Source organism: Brienomyrus brachyistius, chromosome 16 (assembly GCF_023856365.1).
Source record: "Brienomyrus brachyistius isolate T26 chromosome 16, BBRACH_0.4, whole genome shotgun sequence".
Classification (NCBI taxonomy): domain Eukaryota; kingdom Metazoa; phylum Chordata; class Actinopteri; order Osteoglossiformes; family Mormyridae; genus Brienomyrus; species Brienomyrus brachyistius.
In genome coordinates, this window is record NC_064548.1 from 21,640,164 (window position 1) to 21,657,417 (window position 17,254).

At 45.7% G+C, this 17,254-nt stretch overlaps 1 protein-coding gene across 1 annotated transcript in view; it reads left to right on the forward strand.

Moving 5' to 3' along the window:
• The window catches only part of col6a3 (collagen, type VI, alpha 3), a 70,879-nt gene that overhangs the window by 14,273 nt on the left and 39,352 nt on the right, over positions 1–17,254 (forward strand). The window contains exon 6 of the mRNA XM_048979949.1: positions 8,918–9,517. Within this exon, the coding sequence (XP_048835906.1) occupies positions 8,918–9,517 (600 nt within the window). The remainder of the gene's footprint in view (positions 1–8,917; positions 9,518–17,254) is intronic.

A 17,254-nucleotide genomic window follows, 5' to 3' on the forward strand; every position in this document is an offset into this window, starting at 1 on the left:
CTCTCATTCACTTGCTGTGTTTTCTCCATTTTTCAAATAGTGGACCATGGCGTTACAGGAAAGGATGTTGTCTTCCTGCTGGATGGTTCTAATGGCACTAGAAATGGATTCCCAGCAATGCGAGACTTTGTTCAAAGAGTAGTGGATAAACTGAAGCTGGAGGAAAAGCAAGACAGAGTCTCAGTGGTGCAATATAGCGGAGACCCTACAGCTCATTTCTATTTGAACACATACCAAAGGAAAGGAGATGTCCTTGACGCTGTTAGAAATCTGAGACACAAGGGAGGACGAGCAGTGAACACTGGAGCGGCTCTCCAGTTTATTAGAGACAACATCTTGACCGCTCCTTCTGGCAGCAGGCGTCTGGAGGGTGTTCCTCAGATTTTGATTCTGTTGAGCGGCGCAAAGTCCACTGACAATGTAGATGCACCCGCTGCTGCTCTGAAAGAGCTTGGGGTCTTGACTTTTGGAATTGGAAGCAGGAACGCGGATAGCCGAGAACTGCAGAAAATATCCTATGAACCTAGATATGCTCAGTCTGTCTCAGACTTCAACGAGCTCCCAAGGATGCAAGAACAGCTTCTGTCTTCTGTAGATGCGGTTGTAACTAGCGTATCAACAGAAGGACCAACAGTCATAGGTATGAGAAGGGTTTTGCCATCAAAGCTAGTCTGCCATGTTAAATGTAGTCTCATGGGATTTCTCAGGAGTGCATGCCTTCTTTGAAATCAGTAGCTCATTTCAGCAAGCATGATGCTCGAAAGCTAACTGCTTCTATCTCTTACAAAACATGGCCTGGATCCACTTCTCTCATTCACTTGCTGTGTTTTCTCCATTTTTCGATTAGTGGACCGTGGCGTTACAGGAAAGGATGTTGTCTTCCTGCTGGATGGTTCTGATGGCACTAGAAATGGATTCCCAGCAATGCGAGACTTTGTTCAAAGAGTAGTGGATAAACTGAAGCTGGAGGAAAAGCAAGACAGAGTCTCAGTGGTGCAATATAGCGGAGACCCTACAGCTCATTTCTATTTGAACACATACCAAAGGAAAGGAGATATCCTTGATGCTGTTAGAAATCTGAGACACAAGGGAGGACAAGCCGTGAACACTGGAGCGGCTCTCCAGTTTATTAGAGACAACATCTTGACCGCTCCTTCTGGCAGCAGGCGCCTGGAGGGTGTTCCTCAGATTTTGATTCTGTTGAGCGGCGCAAAGTCCACTGACAATGTAGATGCACCCGCTGCTGCTCTGAAAGAGCTTGGGGTCTTGACTTTTGGAATTGGAAGCAGGAACGCAGATAGCCGAGAACTACAGAAAATATCCTATGAACCTACATATGCTCAGTCTGTCTCAGACTTCAACGAGCTCCCAAGGATGCAAGAACAGCTTCTGTCTTCTGTAGATGCGGTTGTAACTAGCGTATCAACAGAAGGACCAACAGTCATAGGTATGAAAAGGGTTTTGCCATCAAAGCTAGTCTGCCATGTTAAATGTAGTCTCATAGGATTACTCAGGAGTGCATGCCTTCTTTGAAATCAGTATCTCATTTCAGCAAGTATAATGCTCGAAAGCTAACTGCTTCTATCTCTTACAAAACATGGTCTGGAACCACTTCTCTCATTCACTTGCTGTGTTTTCTCCATTTTTCGAATAGTGGACCATGGCGTTACAGGAAAGGATGTTGTCTTGCTGCTGGATGGTTCTGATGGCACTAGAAATGGATTCCCAGCAATGCGAGACTTTGTTCAAAGAGTAGTGGATAAACTGAAGCTGGAGGAAAAGCAAGACAGAGTCTCAGTGGTGCAATATAGCGGAGACCCTACAGCTCATTTCTATTTGAACACATACCAAAGGAAAGGAGATATCCTTGATGCTGTTAGAAATCTGAGACACAAGGGAGGACGAGCCGTGAACACTGGAGCTGCTCTCCAGTTTATTAGAGACAACATCTTGACCGCTCCTTCTGGCAGCAGGCGCCTGGAGGGTGTTCCTCAGATTTTGATTCTGTTGAGCGGCGCAAAGTCCACTGACAATGTAGATGCACCCGCTGCTGCTCTGAAAGAGCTTGGGGTCTTGACTTTTGGAATTGGAAGCAGGAACGCGGATAGCCGAGAACTGCAGAAAATATCCTATGAACCTAGATATGCTCAGTCTGTCTCAGACTTCAACGAGCTCCCAAGGATGCAAGAACAGCTTCTGTCTTCTGTAGATGCGGTTGTAACTAGCGTATCAACAGAAGGACCAACAGTCATAGGTATGAGAAGGGTTTTGCCATCAAAGCTAGTCTGCCATGTTAAATGTAGTCTAATGGGATTTCTCAGGAGTGCATGCCTTCTTTGAAATCAGTAGCTCATTTCAGCAAGCATGATGCTCGAAAGCTAACTGCTTCTATCTCTTACAAAACATGGCCTGGATCCACTTCTCTCATTCACTTGCTGTGTTTTCTCCATTTTTCGAATAGTGGACCGTGGCGTTACAGGAAAGGATGTTGTCTTCCTGCTGGATGGTTCTGATGGCACTAGAAATGGATTCCCAGCAATGCGAGACTTTGTTCAAAGAGTAGTGGATAAACTGAAGCTGGAGGAAAAGCAAGACAGAGTCTCAGTGGTGCAATATAGCGGAGACCCTACAGCTCATTTCTATTTGAACACATACCAAAGGAAAGGAGATATCCTTGACGCTGTTAGAAATCTGAGACACAAGGGAGGACGAGCCGTGAACACTGGAGCGGCTCTCCAGTTTATTAGAGACAACATCTTGACCGCTCCTTCTGGCAGCAGGCGCCTGGAGGGTGTTCCTCAGATTTTGATTCTGTTGAGCGGCGCAAAGTCCACTGACAATGTAGATGCACCCGCTGCTGCTCTGAAAGAGCTTGGGGTCTTGACTTTTGGAATTGGAAGCAGGAACGCAGATAGCCGAGAACTACAGAAAATATCCTATGAACCTACATATGCTCAGTCTGTCTCAGACTTCAACGAGCTCCCAAGGATGCAAGAACAGCTTCTGTCTTCTGTAGATGCGGTTGTAACTAGCGTATCAACAGAAGGACCAACAGTCATAGGTATGAAAAGGGTTTTGCCATCAAAGCTAGTCTGCCATGTTAAATGTAGTCTCATAGGATTTCTCAGGAGTTCATGCCTTCTTTGAAATCAGTATCTCATTTCAGCAAGTATAATGCTCGAAAGCTAACTGCTTCTATCTCTTACAAAACATGGCCTGGATCCACTTCTCTCATTCACTTGCTGTGTTTTCTCCATTTTTCGAATAGTGGACCGTGGCGTTACAGGAAAGGATGTTGTCTTGCTGCTGGATGGTTCTGATGGCACTAGAAATGGATTCCCAGCAATGCGAGACTTTGTTCAAAGAGTAGTGGATAAACTGAAGCTGGAGGAAAAGCAAGACAGAGTCTCAGTGGTGCAATATAGCGGAGACCCTACAGCTCATTTCTATTTGAACACATACCAAAGGAAAAGAGATATCCTTGATGCTGTTAGAAATCTGAGACACAAGGGAGGACGAGCCGTGAACACTGGAGCGGCTCTCCAGTTTATTAGAGACAACATCTTGACCGCTCCTTCTGGCAGCAGGCGCCTGGAGGGTGTTCCTCAGATTTTGATTCTGTTGAGCGGCGCAAAGTCCACTGACAATGTAGATGCACCCGCTGCTGCTCTGAAAGAGCTTGGTGTCTTGACTTTTGGAATTGGAAGCAGGAACGCAGATAGCCGAGAACTACAGAAAATATCCTATGAACCTACATATGCTCAGTCTGTCTCAGACTTCAACGAGCTCCCAAGGATGCAAGAACAGCTTCTGTCTTCTGTAGATACGGTTGTAACTAGCGTATCAACAGAAGGACCAACAGTCATAGGTATGAGAAGGGTTTTGCCATCAAAGCTAGTCTGCCATGTTAAATGTAGTCTCATGGGATTTCTCAGGAGTGCATGCCTTCTTTGAAATCAGTAGCTCATTTCAGCAAGCATGATGCTCGAAAGCTAACTGCTTCTATCTCTTACAAAACATGGCCTGGATCCACTTCTCTCATTCACTTGCTGTGTTTTCTCCATTTTTCGATTAGTGGACCGTGGCGTTACAGGAAAGGATGTTGTCTTCCTGCTGGATGGTTCTGATGGCACTAGAAATGGATTCCCAGCAATGCGAGACTTTGTTCAAAGAGTAGTGGATAAACTGAAGCTGGAGGAAAAGCAAGACAGAGTCTCAGTGGTGCAATATAGCGGAGACCCTACAGCTCATTTCTATTTGAACACATACCAAAGGAAAGGAGATATCCTTGATGCTGTTAGAAATCTGAGACACAAGGGAGGACGAGCCGTGAACACTGGAGCGGCTCTCCAGTTTATTAGAGACAACATCTTGACCGCTCCTTCTGGCAGCAGGCGCCTGGAGGGTGTTCCTCAGATTTTGATTCTGTTGAGCGGCGCAAAGTCCACTGACAATGTAGATGCACCCGCTGCTGCTCTGAAAGAGCTTGGGGTCTTGACTTTTGGAATTGGAAGCAGGAACGCAGATAGCCGAGAACTACAGAAAATATCCTATGAACCTACATATGCTCAGTCTGTCTCAGACTTCAACGAGCTCCCAAGGATGCAAGAACAGCTTCTGTCTTCTGTAGATGCGGTTGTAACTAGCGTATCAACAGAAGGACCAACAGTCATAGGTATGAAAAGGGTTTTGCCATCAAAGCTAGTCTGCCATGTTAAATGTAGTCTCATAGGATTACTCAGGAGTGCATGCCTTCTTTGAAATCAGTATCTCATTTCAGCAAGTATAATGCTCGAAAGCTAACTGCTTCTATCTCTTACAAAACATGGTCTGGAACCACTTCTCTCATTCACTTGCTGTGATTTCTCCATTTTTCGAATAGTGGACCATGGCGTTACAGGAAAGGATGTTGTCTTGCTGCTGGATGGTTCTGATGGCACTAGAAATGGATTCCCAGCAATGCGAGACTTTGTTCAAAGAGTAGTGGATAAACTGAAGCTGGAGGAAAAGCAAGACAGAGTCTCAGTGGTGCAATATAGCGGAGACCCTACAGCTCATTTCTATTTGAACACATACCAAAGGAAAGGAGATATCCTTGATGCTGTTAGAAATCTGAGACACAAGGGAGGACGAGCCGTGAACACTGGAGCTGCTCTCCAGTTTATTAGAGACAACATCTTGACCGCTCCTTCTGGCAGCAGGCGCCTGGAGGGTGTTCCTCAGATTTTGATTCTGTTGAGCGGCGCAAAGTCCACTGACAATGTAGATGCACCCGCTGCTGCTCTGAAAGAGCTTGGGGTCTTGACTTTTGGAATTGGAAGCAGGAACGCGGATAGCCGAGAACTGCAGAAAATATCCTATGAACCTAGATATGCTCAGTCTGTCTCAGACTTCAACGAGCTCCCAAGGATGCAAGAACAGCTTCTGTCTTCTGTAGATGCGGTTGTAACTAGCGTATCAACAGAAGGACCAACAGTCATAGGTATGAGAAGGGTTTTGCCATCAAAGCTAGTCTGCCATGTTAAATGTAGTCTAATGGGATTTCTCAGGAGTGCATGCCTTCTTTGAAATCAGTAGCTCATTTCAGCAAGCATGATGCTCGAAAGCTAACTGCTTCTATCTCTTACAAAACATGGCCTGGATCCACTTCTCTCATTCACTTGCTGTGTTTTCTCCATTTTTCGAATAGTGGACCGTGGCGTTACAGGAAAGGATGTTGTCTTCCTGCTGGATGGTTCTGATGGCACTAGAAATGGATTCCCAGCAATGCGAGACTTTGTTCAAAGAGTAGTGGATAAACTGAAGCTGGAGGAAAAGCAAGACAGAGTCTCAGTGGTGCAATATAGCGGAGACCCTACAGCTCATTTCTATTTGAACACATACCAAAGGAAAGGAGATATCCTTGATGCTGTTAGAAATCTGAGACACAAGGGAGGACGAGCCGTGAACACTGGAGCGGCTCTCCAGTTTATTAGAGACAACATCTTGACCGCTCCTTCTGGCAGCAGGCGCCTGGAGGGTGTTCCTCAGATTTTGATTCTGTTGAGCGGCGCAAAGTCCACTGACAATGTAGATGCACCCGCTGCTGCTCTGAAAGAGCTTGGGGTCTTGACTTTTGGAATTGGAAGCAGGAACGCGGATAGCCGAGAACTGCAGAAAATATCCTATGAACCTAGATATGCTCAGTCTGTCTCAGACTTCAACGAGCTCCCAAGGATGCAAGAACAGCTTCTGTCTTCTGTAGATGCGGTTGTAACTAGCGTATCAACAGAAGGACCAACAGTCATAGGTATGAGAAGGGTTTTGCCATCAAAGCTAGTCTGCCATGTTAAATGTAGTCTAATGGGATTTCTCAGGAGTGCATGCCTTCTTTGAAATCAGTAGCTCATTTCAGCAAGCATGATGCTCGAAAGCTAACTGCTTCTATCTCTTACAAAACATGGCCTGGATCCACTTCTCTCATTCACTTGCTGTGTTTTCTCCATTTTTCGAATAGTGGACCGTGGCGTTACAGGAAAGGATGTTGTCTTCCTGCTGGATGGTTCTGATGGCACTAGAAATGGATTCCCAGCAATGCGAGACTTTGTTCAAAGAGTAGTGGATAAACTGAAGCTGGAGGAAAAGCAAGACAGAGTCTCAGTGGTGCAATATAGCGGAGACCCTACAGCTCATTTCTATTTGAACACATACCAAAGGAAAGGAGATATCCTTGACGCTGTTAGAAATCTGAGACACAAGGGAGGACGAGCCGTGAACACTGGAGCGGCTCTCCAGTTTATTAGAGACAACATCTTGACCGCTCCTTCTGGCAGCAGGCGCCTGGAGGGTGTTCCTCAGATTTTGATTCTGTTGAGCGGCGCAAAGTCCACTGACAATGTAGATGCACCCGCTGCTGCTCTGAAAGAGCTTGGGGTCTTGACTTTTGGAATTGGAAGCAGGAACGCAGATAGCCGAGAACTACAGAAAATATCCTATGAACCTACATATGCTCAGTCTGTCTCAGACTTCAACGAGCTCCCAAGGATGCAAGAACAGCTTCTGTCTTCTGTAGATGCGGTTGTAACTAGCGTATCAACAGAAGGACCAACAGTCATAGGTATGAAAAGGGTTTTGCCATCAAAGCTAGTCTGCCATGTTAAATGTAGTCTCATAGGATTTCTCAGGAGTTCATGCCTTCTTTGAAATCAGTATCTCATTTCAGCAAGTATAATGCTCGAAAGCTAACTGCTTCTATCTCTTACAAAACATGGCCTGGATCCACTTCTCTCATTCACTTGCTGTGTTTTCTCCATTTTTCGAATAGTGGACCGTGGCGTTACAGGAAAGGATGTTGTCTTGCTGCTGGATGGTTCTGATGGCACTAGAAATGGATTCCCAGCAATGCGAGACTTTGTTCAAAGAGTAGTGGATAAACTGAAGCTGGAGGAAAAGCAAGACAGAGTCTCAGTGGTGCAATATAGCGGAGACCCTACAGCTCATTTCTATTTGAACACATACCAAAGGAAAAGAGATATCCTTGATGCTGTTAGAAATCTGAGACACAAGGGAGGACGAGCCGTGAACACTGGAGCGGCTCTCCAGTTTATTAGAGACAACATCTTGACCGCTCCTTCTGGCAGCAGGCGCCTGGAGGGTGTTCCTCAGATTTTGATTCTGTTGAGCGGCGCAAAGTCCACTGACAATGTAGATGCACCCGCTGCTGCTCTGAAAGAGCTTGGGGTCTTGACTTTTGGAATTGGAAGCAGGAACGCAGATAGCCGAGAACTACAGAAAATATCCTATGAACCTACATATGCTCAGTCTGTCTCAGACTTCAACGAGCTCCCAAGGATGCAAGAACAGCTTCTGTCTTCTGTAGATGCGGTTGTAACTAGCGTATCAACAGAAGGACCAACAGTCATAGGTATGAAAAGGGTTTTGCCATCAAAGCTAGTTTGCCATGTTAAATGTAGTCTCATAGGATTTCTCAGGAGTTCATGCCTTCTTTGAAATCAGTATCTCATTTCAGCAAGTATAATGCTCGAAAGCTAACTGCTTCTATCTCTTACAAAACATGGTCTGGAACCACTTCTGTCATTCACTTGCTGTGTTTTCTTCATTTTTCGAATAGTGGACCATGGCGTTACAGGAAAGGATGTTGTCTTGCTGCTGGATGGTTCTGATGGCACTAGAAATGGATTCCCAGCAATGCGAGACTTTGTTCAAAGAGTAGTGGATAAACTGAAGCTGGAGGAAAAGCAAGACAGAGTCTCAGTGGTGCAATATAGCGGAGACCCTACAGCTCATTTCTATTTGAACACATACCAAAGGAAAGGAGATATCCTTGATGCTGTTAGAAATCTGAGACACAAGGGAGGACGAGCCGTGAACACTGGAGCGGCTCTCCAGTTTATTAGAGACAACATCTTGACCGCTCCTTCTGGCAGTAGGCGCCTGGAGGGTGTTCCTCAGATTTTGATTCTGTTGAGCGGCGCAAAGTCCACTGACAATGTAGATGCACCCGCTGCTGCTCTGAAAGAGCTTGGTGTCTTGACTTTTGGAATTGGAAGCAGGAACGCAGATAGCCGAGAACTACAGAAAATATCCCATGAACCTACATATGCTCAGTCTGTCTCAGACTTCAACGAGCTCCCAAGGATGCAAGAACAGCTTCTGTCTTCTGTAGATACGGTTGTAACTAGCGTATCAACAGAAGGACCAACAGTCATAGGTATGAGAAGGGTTTTGCCATCAAAGCTAGTCTGCCATGTTAAATGTAGTCTCATGGGATTTCTCAGGAGTGCATGCCTTCTTTGAAATCAGTAGCTCATTTCAGCAAGCATGATGCTCGAAAGCTAACTGCTTCTATCTCTTACAAAACATGGCCTGGAACCACTTCTCTCATTCACTTGCTGTGTTTTCTCCATTTTTCGAATAGTGGACCGTGGCGTTACAGGAAAGGATGTTGTCTTCCTGCTGGATGGTTCTGATGGCACTAGAAATGGATTCCCAGCAATGCGAGACTTTGTTCAAAGAGTAGTGGATAAACTGAAGCTGGAGGAAAAGCAAGACAGAGTCTCAGTGGTGCAATATAGCGGAGACCCTACAGCTCATTTCTATTTGAACACATACCAAAGGAAAGGAGATATCCTTGATGCTGTTAGAAATCTGAGACACAAGGGAGGACGAGCCGTGAACACTGGAGCGGCTCTCCAGTTTATTAGAGACAACATCTTGACCGCTCCTTCTGGCAGCAGGCGCCTGGAGGGTGTTCCTCAGATTTTGATTCTGTTGAGCGGCGCAAAGTCCACTGACAATGTAGATGCACCCGCTGCTGCTCTGAAAGAGCTTGGGGTCTTGACTTTTGGAATTGGAAGCAGGAACGCGGATAGCCGAGAACTGCAGAAAATTTCCTATGAACCTAGATATGCTCAGTCTGTCTCAGACTTCAACGAGCTCCCAAGGATGCAAGAACAGCTTCTGTCTTCTGTAGATGCGGTTGTAACTAGCGTATCAACAGAAGGACCAACAGTCATAGGTATGAAAAGGGTTTTGCCATCAAAGCTAGTCTGCCATGTTAAATGTAGTCTCATGGGATTTCTCAGGAGTGCATGCCTTCTTTGAAATCAGTATCTCATTTCAGCAAGTATAATGCTCGAAAGCTAACTGCTTCTATCTCTTACAAAACATGGTCTGGAACCACTTCTCTCATTCACTTGCTGTGTTTTCTCCATTTTTCGAATAGTGGACCGTGGCGTTACAGGAAAGGATGTTGTCTTGCTGCTGGATGGTTCTGATGGCACTAGAAATGGATTCCCAGCAATGCGAGACTTTGTTCAAAGAGTAGTGGATAAACTGAAGCTGGAGGAAAAGCAAGACAGAGTCTCAGTGGTGCAATATAGCGGAGACCCTACAGCTCATTTCTATTTGAACACATACCAAAGGAAAGGAGATATCCTTGACGCTGTTAGAAATCTGAGACACAAGGGAGGACGAGCCGTGAACACTGGAGCGGCTCTCCAGTTTATTAGAGACAACATCTTGACCGCTCCTTCTGGCAGCAGGCGCCTGGAGGGTGTTCCTCAGATTTTGATTCTGTTGAGCGGCGCAAAGTCCACTGACAATGTAGATGCACCCGCTGCTACTCTGAAAGATCTTGGGGTCTTGACTTTTGGAATTGGAAGCAGGAATGCGGATAGCCAAGAACTGCAGAAAATATCCTATGAACCTAGATATGCTCAGTCTGTCTCAGACTTCAACGAGCTCCCAAGGATGCAAGAACAGCTTCTGTCTTCTGTAGATGCGGTTGTAACTAGCGTATCAACAGAAGGACCAACAGTCATAGGTATGAGAAGGGTTTTGCCATCAAAGCTAGTCTGCCATGTTAAATGTAGTCTCATGGGATTTCTCAGGAGTGCATGCCTTCTTTGAAATCAGTATCTCATTTCAGCAAGTATAATGCTCGAAAGCTAACTGCTTCTATCTCTTACAAAACATGGTCTGGAACCACTTCTCTCATTCACTTGCTGTGTTTTCTCCATTTTTCGAATAGTGGACCGTGGCGTTACAGGAAAGGATGTTGTCTTGCTGCTGGATGGGTCTGATGGCACTAGAAATGGATTCCCAGCAATGCGAGACTTTGTTCAAAGAGTAGTGGATAAACTGAAGCTGGAGGAAAAGCAAGACAGAGTCTCAGTGGTGCAATATAGCGGAGACCCTACAGCTCATTTCTATTTGAACACATACCAAAGGAAAGGAGATATCCTTGACGCTGTTAGAAATCTGAGACACAAGGGAGGACGAGCCGTGAACACTGGAGCGGCTCTCCAGTTTATTAGAGACAACATCTTGACCGCTCCTTCTGGCAGCAGGCGCCTGGAGGGTGTTCCTCAGATTTTGATTCTGTTGAGCGGCGCAAAGTCCACTGACAATGTAGATGCACCCGCTGCTACTCTGAAAGATCTTGGGGTCTTGACTTTTGGAATTGGAAGCAGGAATGCGGATAGCCAAGAACTGCAGAAAATATCCTATGAACCTAGATATGCTCAGTCTGTCTCAGACTTCAACGAGCTCCCAAGGATGCAAGAACAGCTTCTGTCTTCTGTAGATGCGGTTGTAACTAGCGTATCAACAGAAGGACCAACAGTCATAGGTATGAAAAGGGTTTTGCCATCAAAGCTAGTCTGCCATGTTAAATGTAGTCTCATGGGATTTCTCAGGAGTGCATGCCTTCTTTGAAATCAGTAGCTCATTTCAGCAAGCATAATGCTCGAAAGCTAACTGCTTCTATCTCTTACAAAACATGGCCTGGATCCACTTCTCTCATTCACTTGCTGTGTTTTCTCCATTTTTCGAATAGTGGACCGTGGCGTTACAGGAAAGGATGTTGTCTTCCTGCTGGATGGTTCTGATGGCACTAGAAATGGATTCCCAGCAATGCGAGACTTTGTTCAAAGAGTAGTGGATAAACTGAAGCTGGAGGAAAAGCAAGACAGAGTCTCAGTGGTGCAATATAGCGGAGACCCTACAGCTCATTTCTATTTGAACACATACCAAAGGAAAGGAGATATCCTTGATGCTGTTAGAAATCTGAGACACAAGGGAGGACGAGCCGTGAACACTGGAGCGGCTCTCCAGTTTATTAGAGACAACATCTTGAGCGCTCCTTCTGGCAGCAGGCGCCTGGAGGGTGTTCCTCAGATTTTGATTCTGTTGAGCGGCGCAAAGTCCACTGACAATGTAGATGCACCCGCTGCTACTCTGAAAGAGCTTGGGGTCTTGACTTTTGGAATTGGAAGCAGGAATGCGGATAGCCAAGCACTGCAGAAAATATCCTATGAACCTAGATATGCTCAGTCTGTCTCAGACTTCAACGAGCTCCCAAGGATGCAAGAACAGCTTCTGTCTTCTGTAGATGCGGTTGTAACTAGCGTATCAACAGAAGGACCAACAGTCATAGGTATGAAAAGGGTTTTGCCATCAAAGCTAGTCTGCCATGTTAAATGTAGTCTCATGGGATTTCTCAGGAGTGCATGCCTTCTTTGAAATCAGTAGCTCATTTCAGCAAGCATAATGCTCGAAAGCTAACTGCTTCTATCTCTTACAAAACATGGCCTGGATCCACTTCTCTCATTCACTTGCTGTGTTTTCTCCATTTTTCGATTAGTGGACCGTGGCGTTACAGGAAAGGATGTTGTCTTCCTGCTGGATGGTTCTGATGGCACTAGAAATGGATTCCCAGCAATGCGAGACTTTGTTCAAAGAGTAGTGGATAAACTGAAGCTGGAGGAAAAGCAAGACAGAGTCTCAGTGGTGCAATATAGCGGAGACCCTACAGCTCATTTCTATTTGAACACATACCAAAGGAAAGGAGATATCCTTGATGCTGTTAGAAATCTGAGACACAAGAGAGGACGAGCCGTGAGCACTGGAGCGGCTCTCCAGTTTATTAGAGACAACATCTTGACCGCTCCTTCTGGCAGCAGGCGCCTGGAGGGTGTTCCTCAGATTTTGATTCTGTTGAGCGGCGCAAAGTCCACTGACAATGTAGATGCACCCGCTGCTGCTCTGAAAGAGCTTGGGGTCTTGACTTTTGGAATTGGAAGCAGGAACGCGGATAGCCGAGAACTGCAGAAAATTTCCTATGAACCTAGATATGCTCAGTCTGTCTCAGACTTCAACGAGCTCCCAAGGATGCAAGAACAGCTTCTGTCTTCTGTAGATGCGGTTGTAACTAGCGTATCAACAGAAGGACCAACAGTCATAGGTATGAAAACGGTTTTGCCATCAAAGCTAGTCTGCCATGTTAAATGTAGTCTCATGGGATTTCTCAGGAGTGCATGCCTTCTTTGAAATCAGTATCTCATTTCAGCAAGTATAATGCTCGAAAGCTAACTGCTTCTATCTCTTACAAAACATGGTCTGGAACCACTTCTCTCATTCACTTGCTGTGTTTTCTCCATTTTTCGAATAGTGGACCGTGGCGTTACAGGAAAGGATGTTGTCTTGCTGCTGGATGGTTCTGATGGCACTAGAAATGGATTCCCAGCAATGCGAGACTTTGTTCAAAGAGTAGTGGATAAACTGAAGCTGGAGGAAAAGCAAGACAGAGTCTCAGTGGTGCAATATAGCGGAGACCCTACAGCTCATTTCTATTTGAACACATACCAAAGGAAAGGAGATATCCTTGATGCTGTTAGAAATCTGAGACACAAGGGAGGACGAGCCGTGAACACTGGAGCGGCTCTCCAGTTTATTAGAGACAACATCTTGACCGCTCCTTCTGGCAGCAGGCGCCTGGAGGGTGTTCCTCAGATTTTGATTCTGTTGAGCGGCGCAAAGTCCACTGACAATGTAGATGCACCCGCTGCTGCTCTGAAAGAGCTTGGGGTCTTGACTTTTGGAATTGGAAGCAGGAACGCGGATAGCCGAGAACTGCAGAAAATATCCTATGAACCTAGATATGCTCAGTCTGTCTCAGACTTCAACGAGCTCCCAAGGATGCAAGAACAGCTTCTGTCTTCTGTAGATGCGGTTGTAACTAGCGTATCAACAGAAGGACCAACAGTCATAGGTATGAGAAGGGTTTTGCCATCAAAGCTAGTCTGCCATGTTAAATGTAGTCTAATGGGATTTCTCAGGAGTGCATGCCTTCTTTGAAATCAGTAGCTCATTTCAGCAAGCATGATGCTCGAAAGCTAACTGCTTCTATCTCTTACAAAACATGGCCTGGATCCACTTCTCTCATTCACTTGCTGTGTTTTCTCCATTTTTCGAATAGTGGACCGTGGCGTTACAGGAAAGGATGTTGTCTTCCTGCTGGATGGTTCTGATGGCACTAGAAATGGATTCCCAGCAATGCGAGACTTTGTTCAAAGAGTAGTGGATAAACTGAAGCTGGAGGAAAAGCAAGACAGAGTCTCAGTGGTGCAATATAGCGGAGACCCTACAGCTCATTTCTATTTGAACACATACCAAAGGAAAGGAGATATCCTTGACGCTGTTAGAAATCTGAGACACAAGGGAGGACGAGCCGTGAACACTGGAGCGGCTCTCCAGTTTATTAGAGACAACATCTTGACCGCTCCTTCTGGCAGCAGGCGTCTGGAGGGTGTTCCTCAGATTTTGATTCTGTTGAGCGGCGCAAAGTCCACTGACAATGTAGATGCACCCGCTGCTGCTCTGAAAGAGCTTGGGGTCTTGACTTTTGGAATTGGAAGCAGGAATGCGGATAGCCGAGAACTGCAGAAAATATCCTATGAACCTAGATATGCTCAGTCTGTCTCAGACTTCAACGAGCTCCCAAGGATGCAAGAACAGCTTCTGTCTTCTGTAGATGCGGTTGTAACTAGTGTATCAACAGAAGGACCAACAGTCATAGGTATGAGAAGGGTTTTGCCATCAAACCTAGTCTGCCATGTTAAATGTAGTCTCATGGGATTTCTCAGGAGTGCATGCCTTCTTTGAAATCAGTAGCTCCTTGTAGCAAGCACAATGCTCGAAAGCTAACTGCTTCTATCTCTTACAAAACATGGCCTGGATCCACTTCTCTCATTCACTTGCTGTGTTTTCTCCATTTTTCGAATAGTGGACCGTGGCGTTACAGGAAAGGATGTTGTCTTGCTGCTGGATGGTTCTGATGGCACTAGAAATGGATTCCCAGCAATGCGAGACTTTGTTCAAAGAGTAGTGGATAAACTGAAGCTGGAGGAAAAGCAAGACAGAGTCTCAGTGGTGCAATATAGCGGAGACCCTACAGCTCATTTCTATTTGAACACATACCAAAGGAAAAGAGATATCCTTGATGCTGTTAGAAATCTGAGACACAAGGGAGGACGAGCCGTGAACACTGGAGCAGCTCTCCAGTTTATTAGAGACAACATCTTGACCGCTCCTTCTGGCAGCAGGCGCCTGGAGGGTGTTCCTCAGATTTTGATTCTGTTGAGCGGCGCAAAGTCCACTGACAATGTAGATGCACCCGCTGCTGCTCTGAAAGAGCTTGGGGTCTTGACTTTTGGAATTGGAAGCAGGAACGCAGATAGCCGAGAACTACAGAAAATATCCTATGAACCTACATATGCTCAGTCTGTCTCAGACTTCAACGAGCTCCCAAGGATGCAAGAACAGCTTCTGTCTTCTGTAGATGCGGTTGTAACTAGCGTATCAACAGAAGGACCAACAGTCATAGGTATGAGAAGGGTTTTGCCATCAAAGCTAGTCTGCCATGTTAAATGTAGTCTCATGGGATTTCTCAGGAGTGCATGCCTTCTTTGAAATCAGTAGCTCATTTCAGCAAGCATGATGCTCGAAAGCTAACTGCTTCTATCTCTTACAAAACATGGTCTGGAACCACTTCTCTCATTCACTTGCTGTGTTTTCTCCATTTTTCGAATAGTGGACCGTGGCGTTACAGGAAAGGATGTTGTCTTCCTGCTGGATGGTTCTGATGGCACTAGAAATGGATTCCCAGCAATGCGAGACTTTGTTCAAAGAGTAGTGGATAAACTGAAGCTGGAGGAAAAGCAAGACAGAGTCTCAGTGGTGCAATATAGCGGAGACCCTACAGCTCATTTCTATTTGAACACATACCAAAGGAAAGGAGATATCCATGATGCTGTTAGAAATCTGAGACACAAGGGAGGACGAGCAGTGAACACTGGAGCGGCTCTCCAGTTTATTAGAGACAACATCTTGACCGCTCCTTCTGGCAGCAGGCGCCTGAAGGGTGTTCCTCAGATTTTGATTCTGTTGAGCGGCGCAAAGTCCACTGACAATGTAGATGCACCCGCTGCTGCTCTGAAAAAGCTTGGGGTCTTGACTTTTGGAATTGGAAGCAGGAACGCGGATAGCCGAGAACTGCAGAAAATTTCCTATGAACCTAGATATGCTCAGTCTGTCTCAGACTTCAACGAGCTCCCAAGGATGCAAGAACAGCTTCTGTCTTCTGTAGATGCGGTTGTAACTAGCGTATCAACAGAAGGACCAACAGTCATAGGTATGAAAAGGGTTTTGCCATCAAAGCTAGTCTGCCATGTTAAATGTAGTCTCATAGGATTTCTCAGGAGTGCATGCCTTCTTTGAAATCAGTATCTCATTTCAGCAAGTATAATGCTCGAAAGCTAACTGCTTCTATCTCTTACAAAACATGGTCTGGAACCACTTCTCTCATTCACTTGCTGTGTTTTCTCCATTTTTCGAATAGTGGACCATGGCGTTACAGGAAAGGATGTTGTCTTGCTGCTGGATGGTTCTGATGGCACTAGAAATGGATTCCCAGCAATGCGAGACTTTGTTCAAAGAGTAGTGGATAAACTGAAGCTGGAGGAAAAGCAAGACAGAGTCTCAGTGGTGCAATATAGCGGAGACCCTACAGCTCATTTCTATTTGAACACATACCAAAGGAAAGGAGATATCCTTGATGCTGTTAGAAATCTGAGACACAAGGGAGGACGAGCCGTGAACACTGGAGCGGCTCTCCAGTTTATTAGAGACAACATCTTGACCGCTCCTTCTGGCAGCAGGCGCCTGGAGGGTGTTCCTCAGATTTTGATTCTGTTGAGCGGCGCAAAGTCCACTGACAATGTAGATGCACCCGCTGCTGCTCTGAAAGAGCTTGGGGTCTTGACTTTTGGAATTGGAAGCAGGAACGCGGATAGCCGAGAACTGCAGAAAATATCCTATGAACCTAGATATGCTCAGTCTGTCTCAGACTTCAACGAGCTCCCAAGGATGCAAGAACAGCTTCTGTCTTCTGTAGATGCGGTTGTAACTAGCGTATCAACAGAAGGACCAACAGTCATAGGTATGAGAAGGGTTTTGCCATCAAAGCTAGTCTGCCATGTTAAATGTAGTCTCATGGGATTTCTCAGGAGTGCATGCCTTCTTTGAAATCAGTAGCTCATTTCAGCAAGCATGATGCTCGAAAGCTAACTGCTTCTATCTCTTACAAAACATGGCCTGGATCCACTTCTCTCATTCACTTGCTGTGTTTTCTCCATTTTTCGAATAGTGGACCGTGGCGTTACAGGAAAGGATGTTGTCTTCCTGCTGGATGGTTCTGATGGCACTAGAAATGGATTCCCAGCAATGCGAGACTTTGTTCAAAGAGTAGTGGATAAACTGAAGCTGGAGGAAAAGCAAGACAGAGTCTCAGTGGTGCAATATAGCGGAGACCCTACAGCTCATTTCTATTTGAACACATACCAAAGGAAAGGAGATATCCTTGACGCTGTTAGAAATCTGAGACACAAGGGAGGACGAGCCGTGAACACTGGAG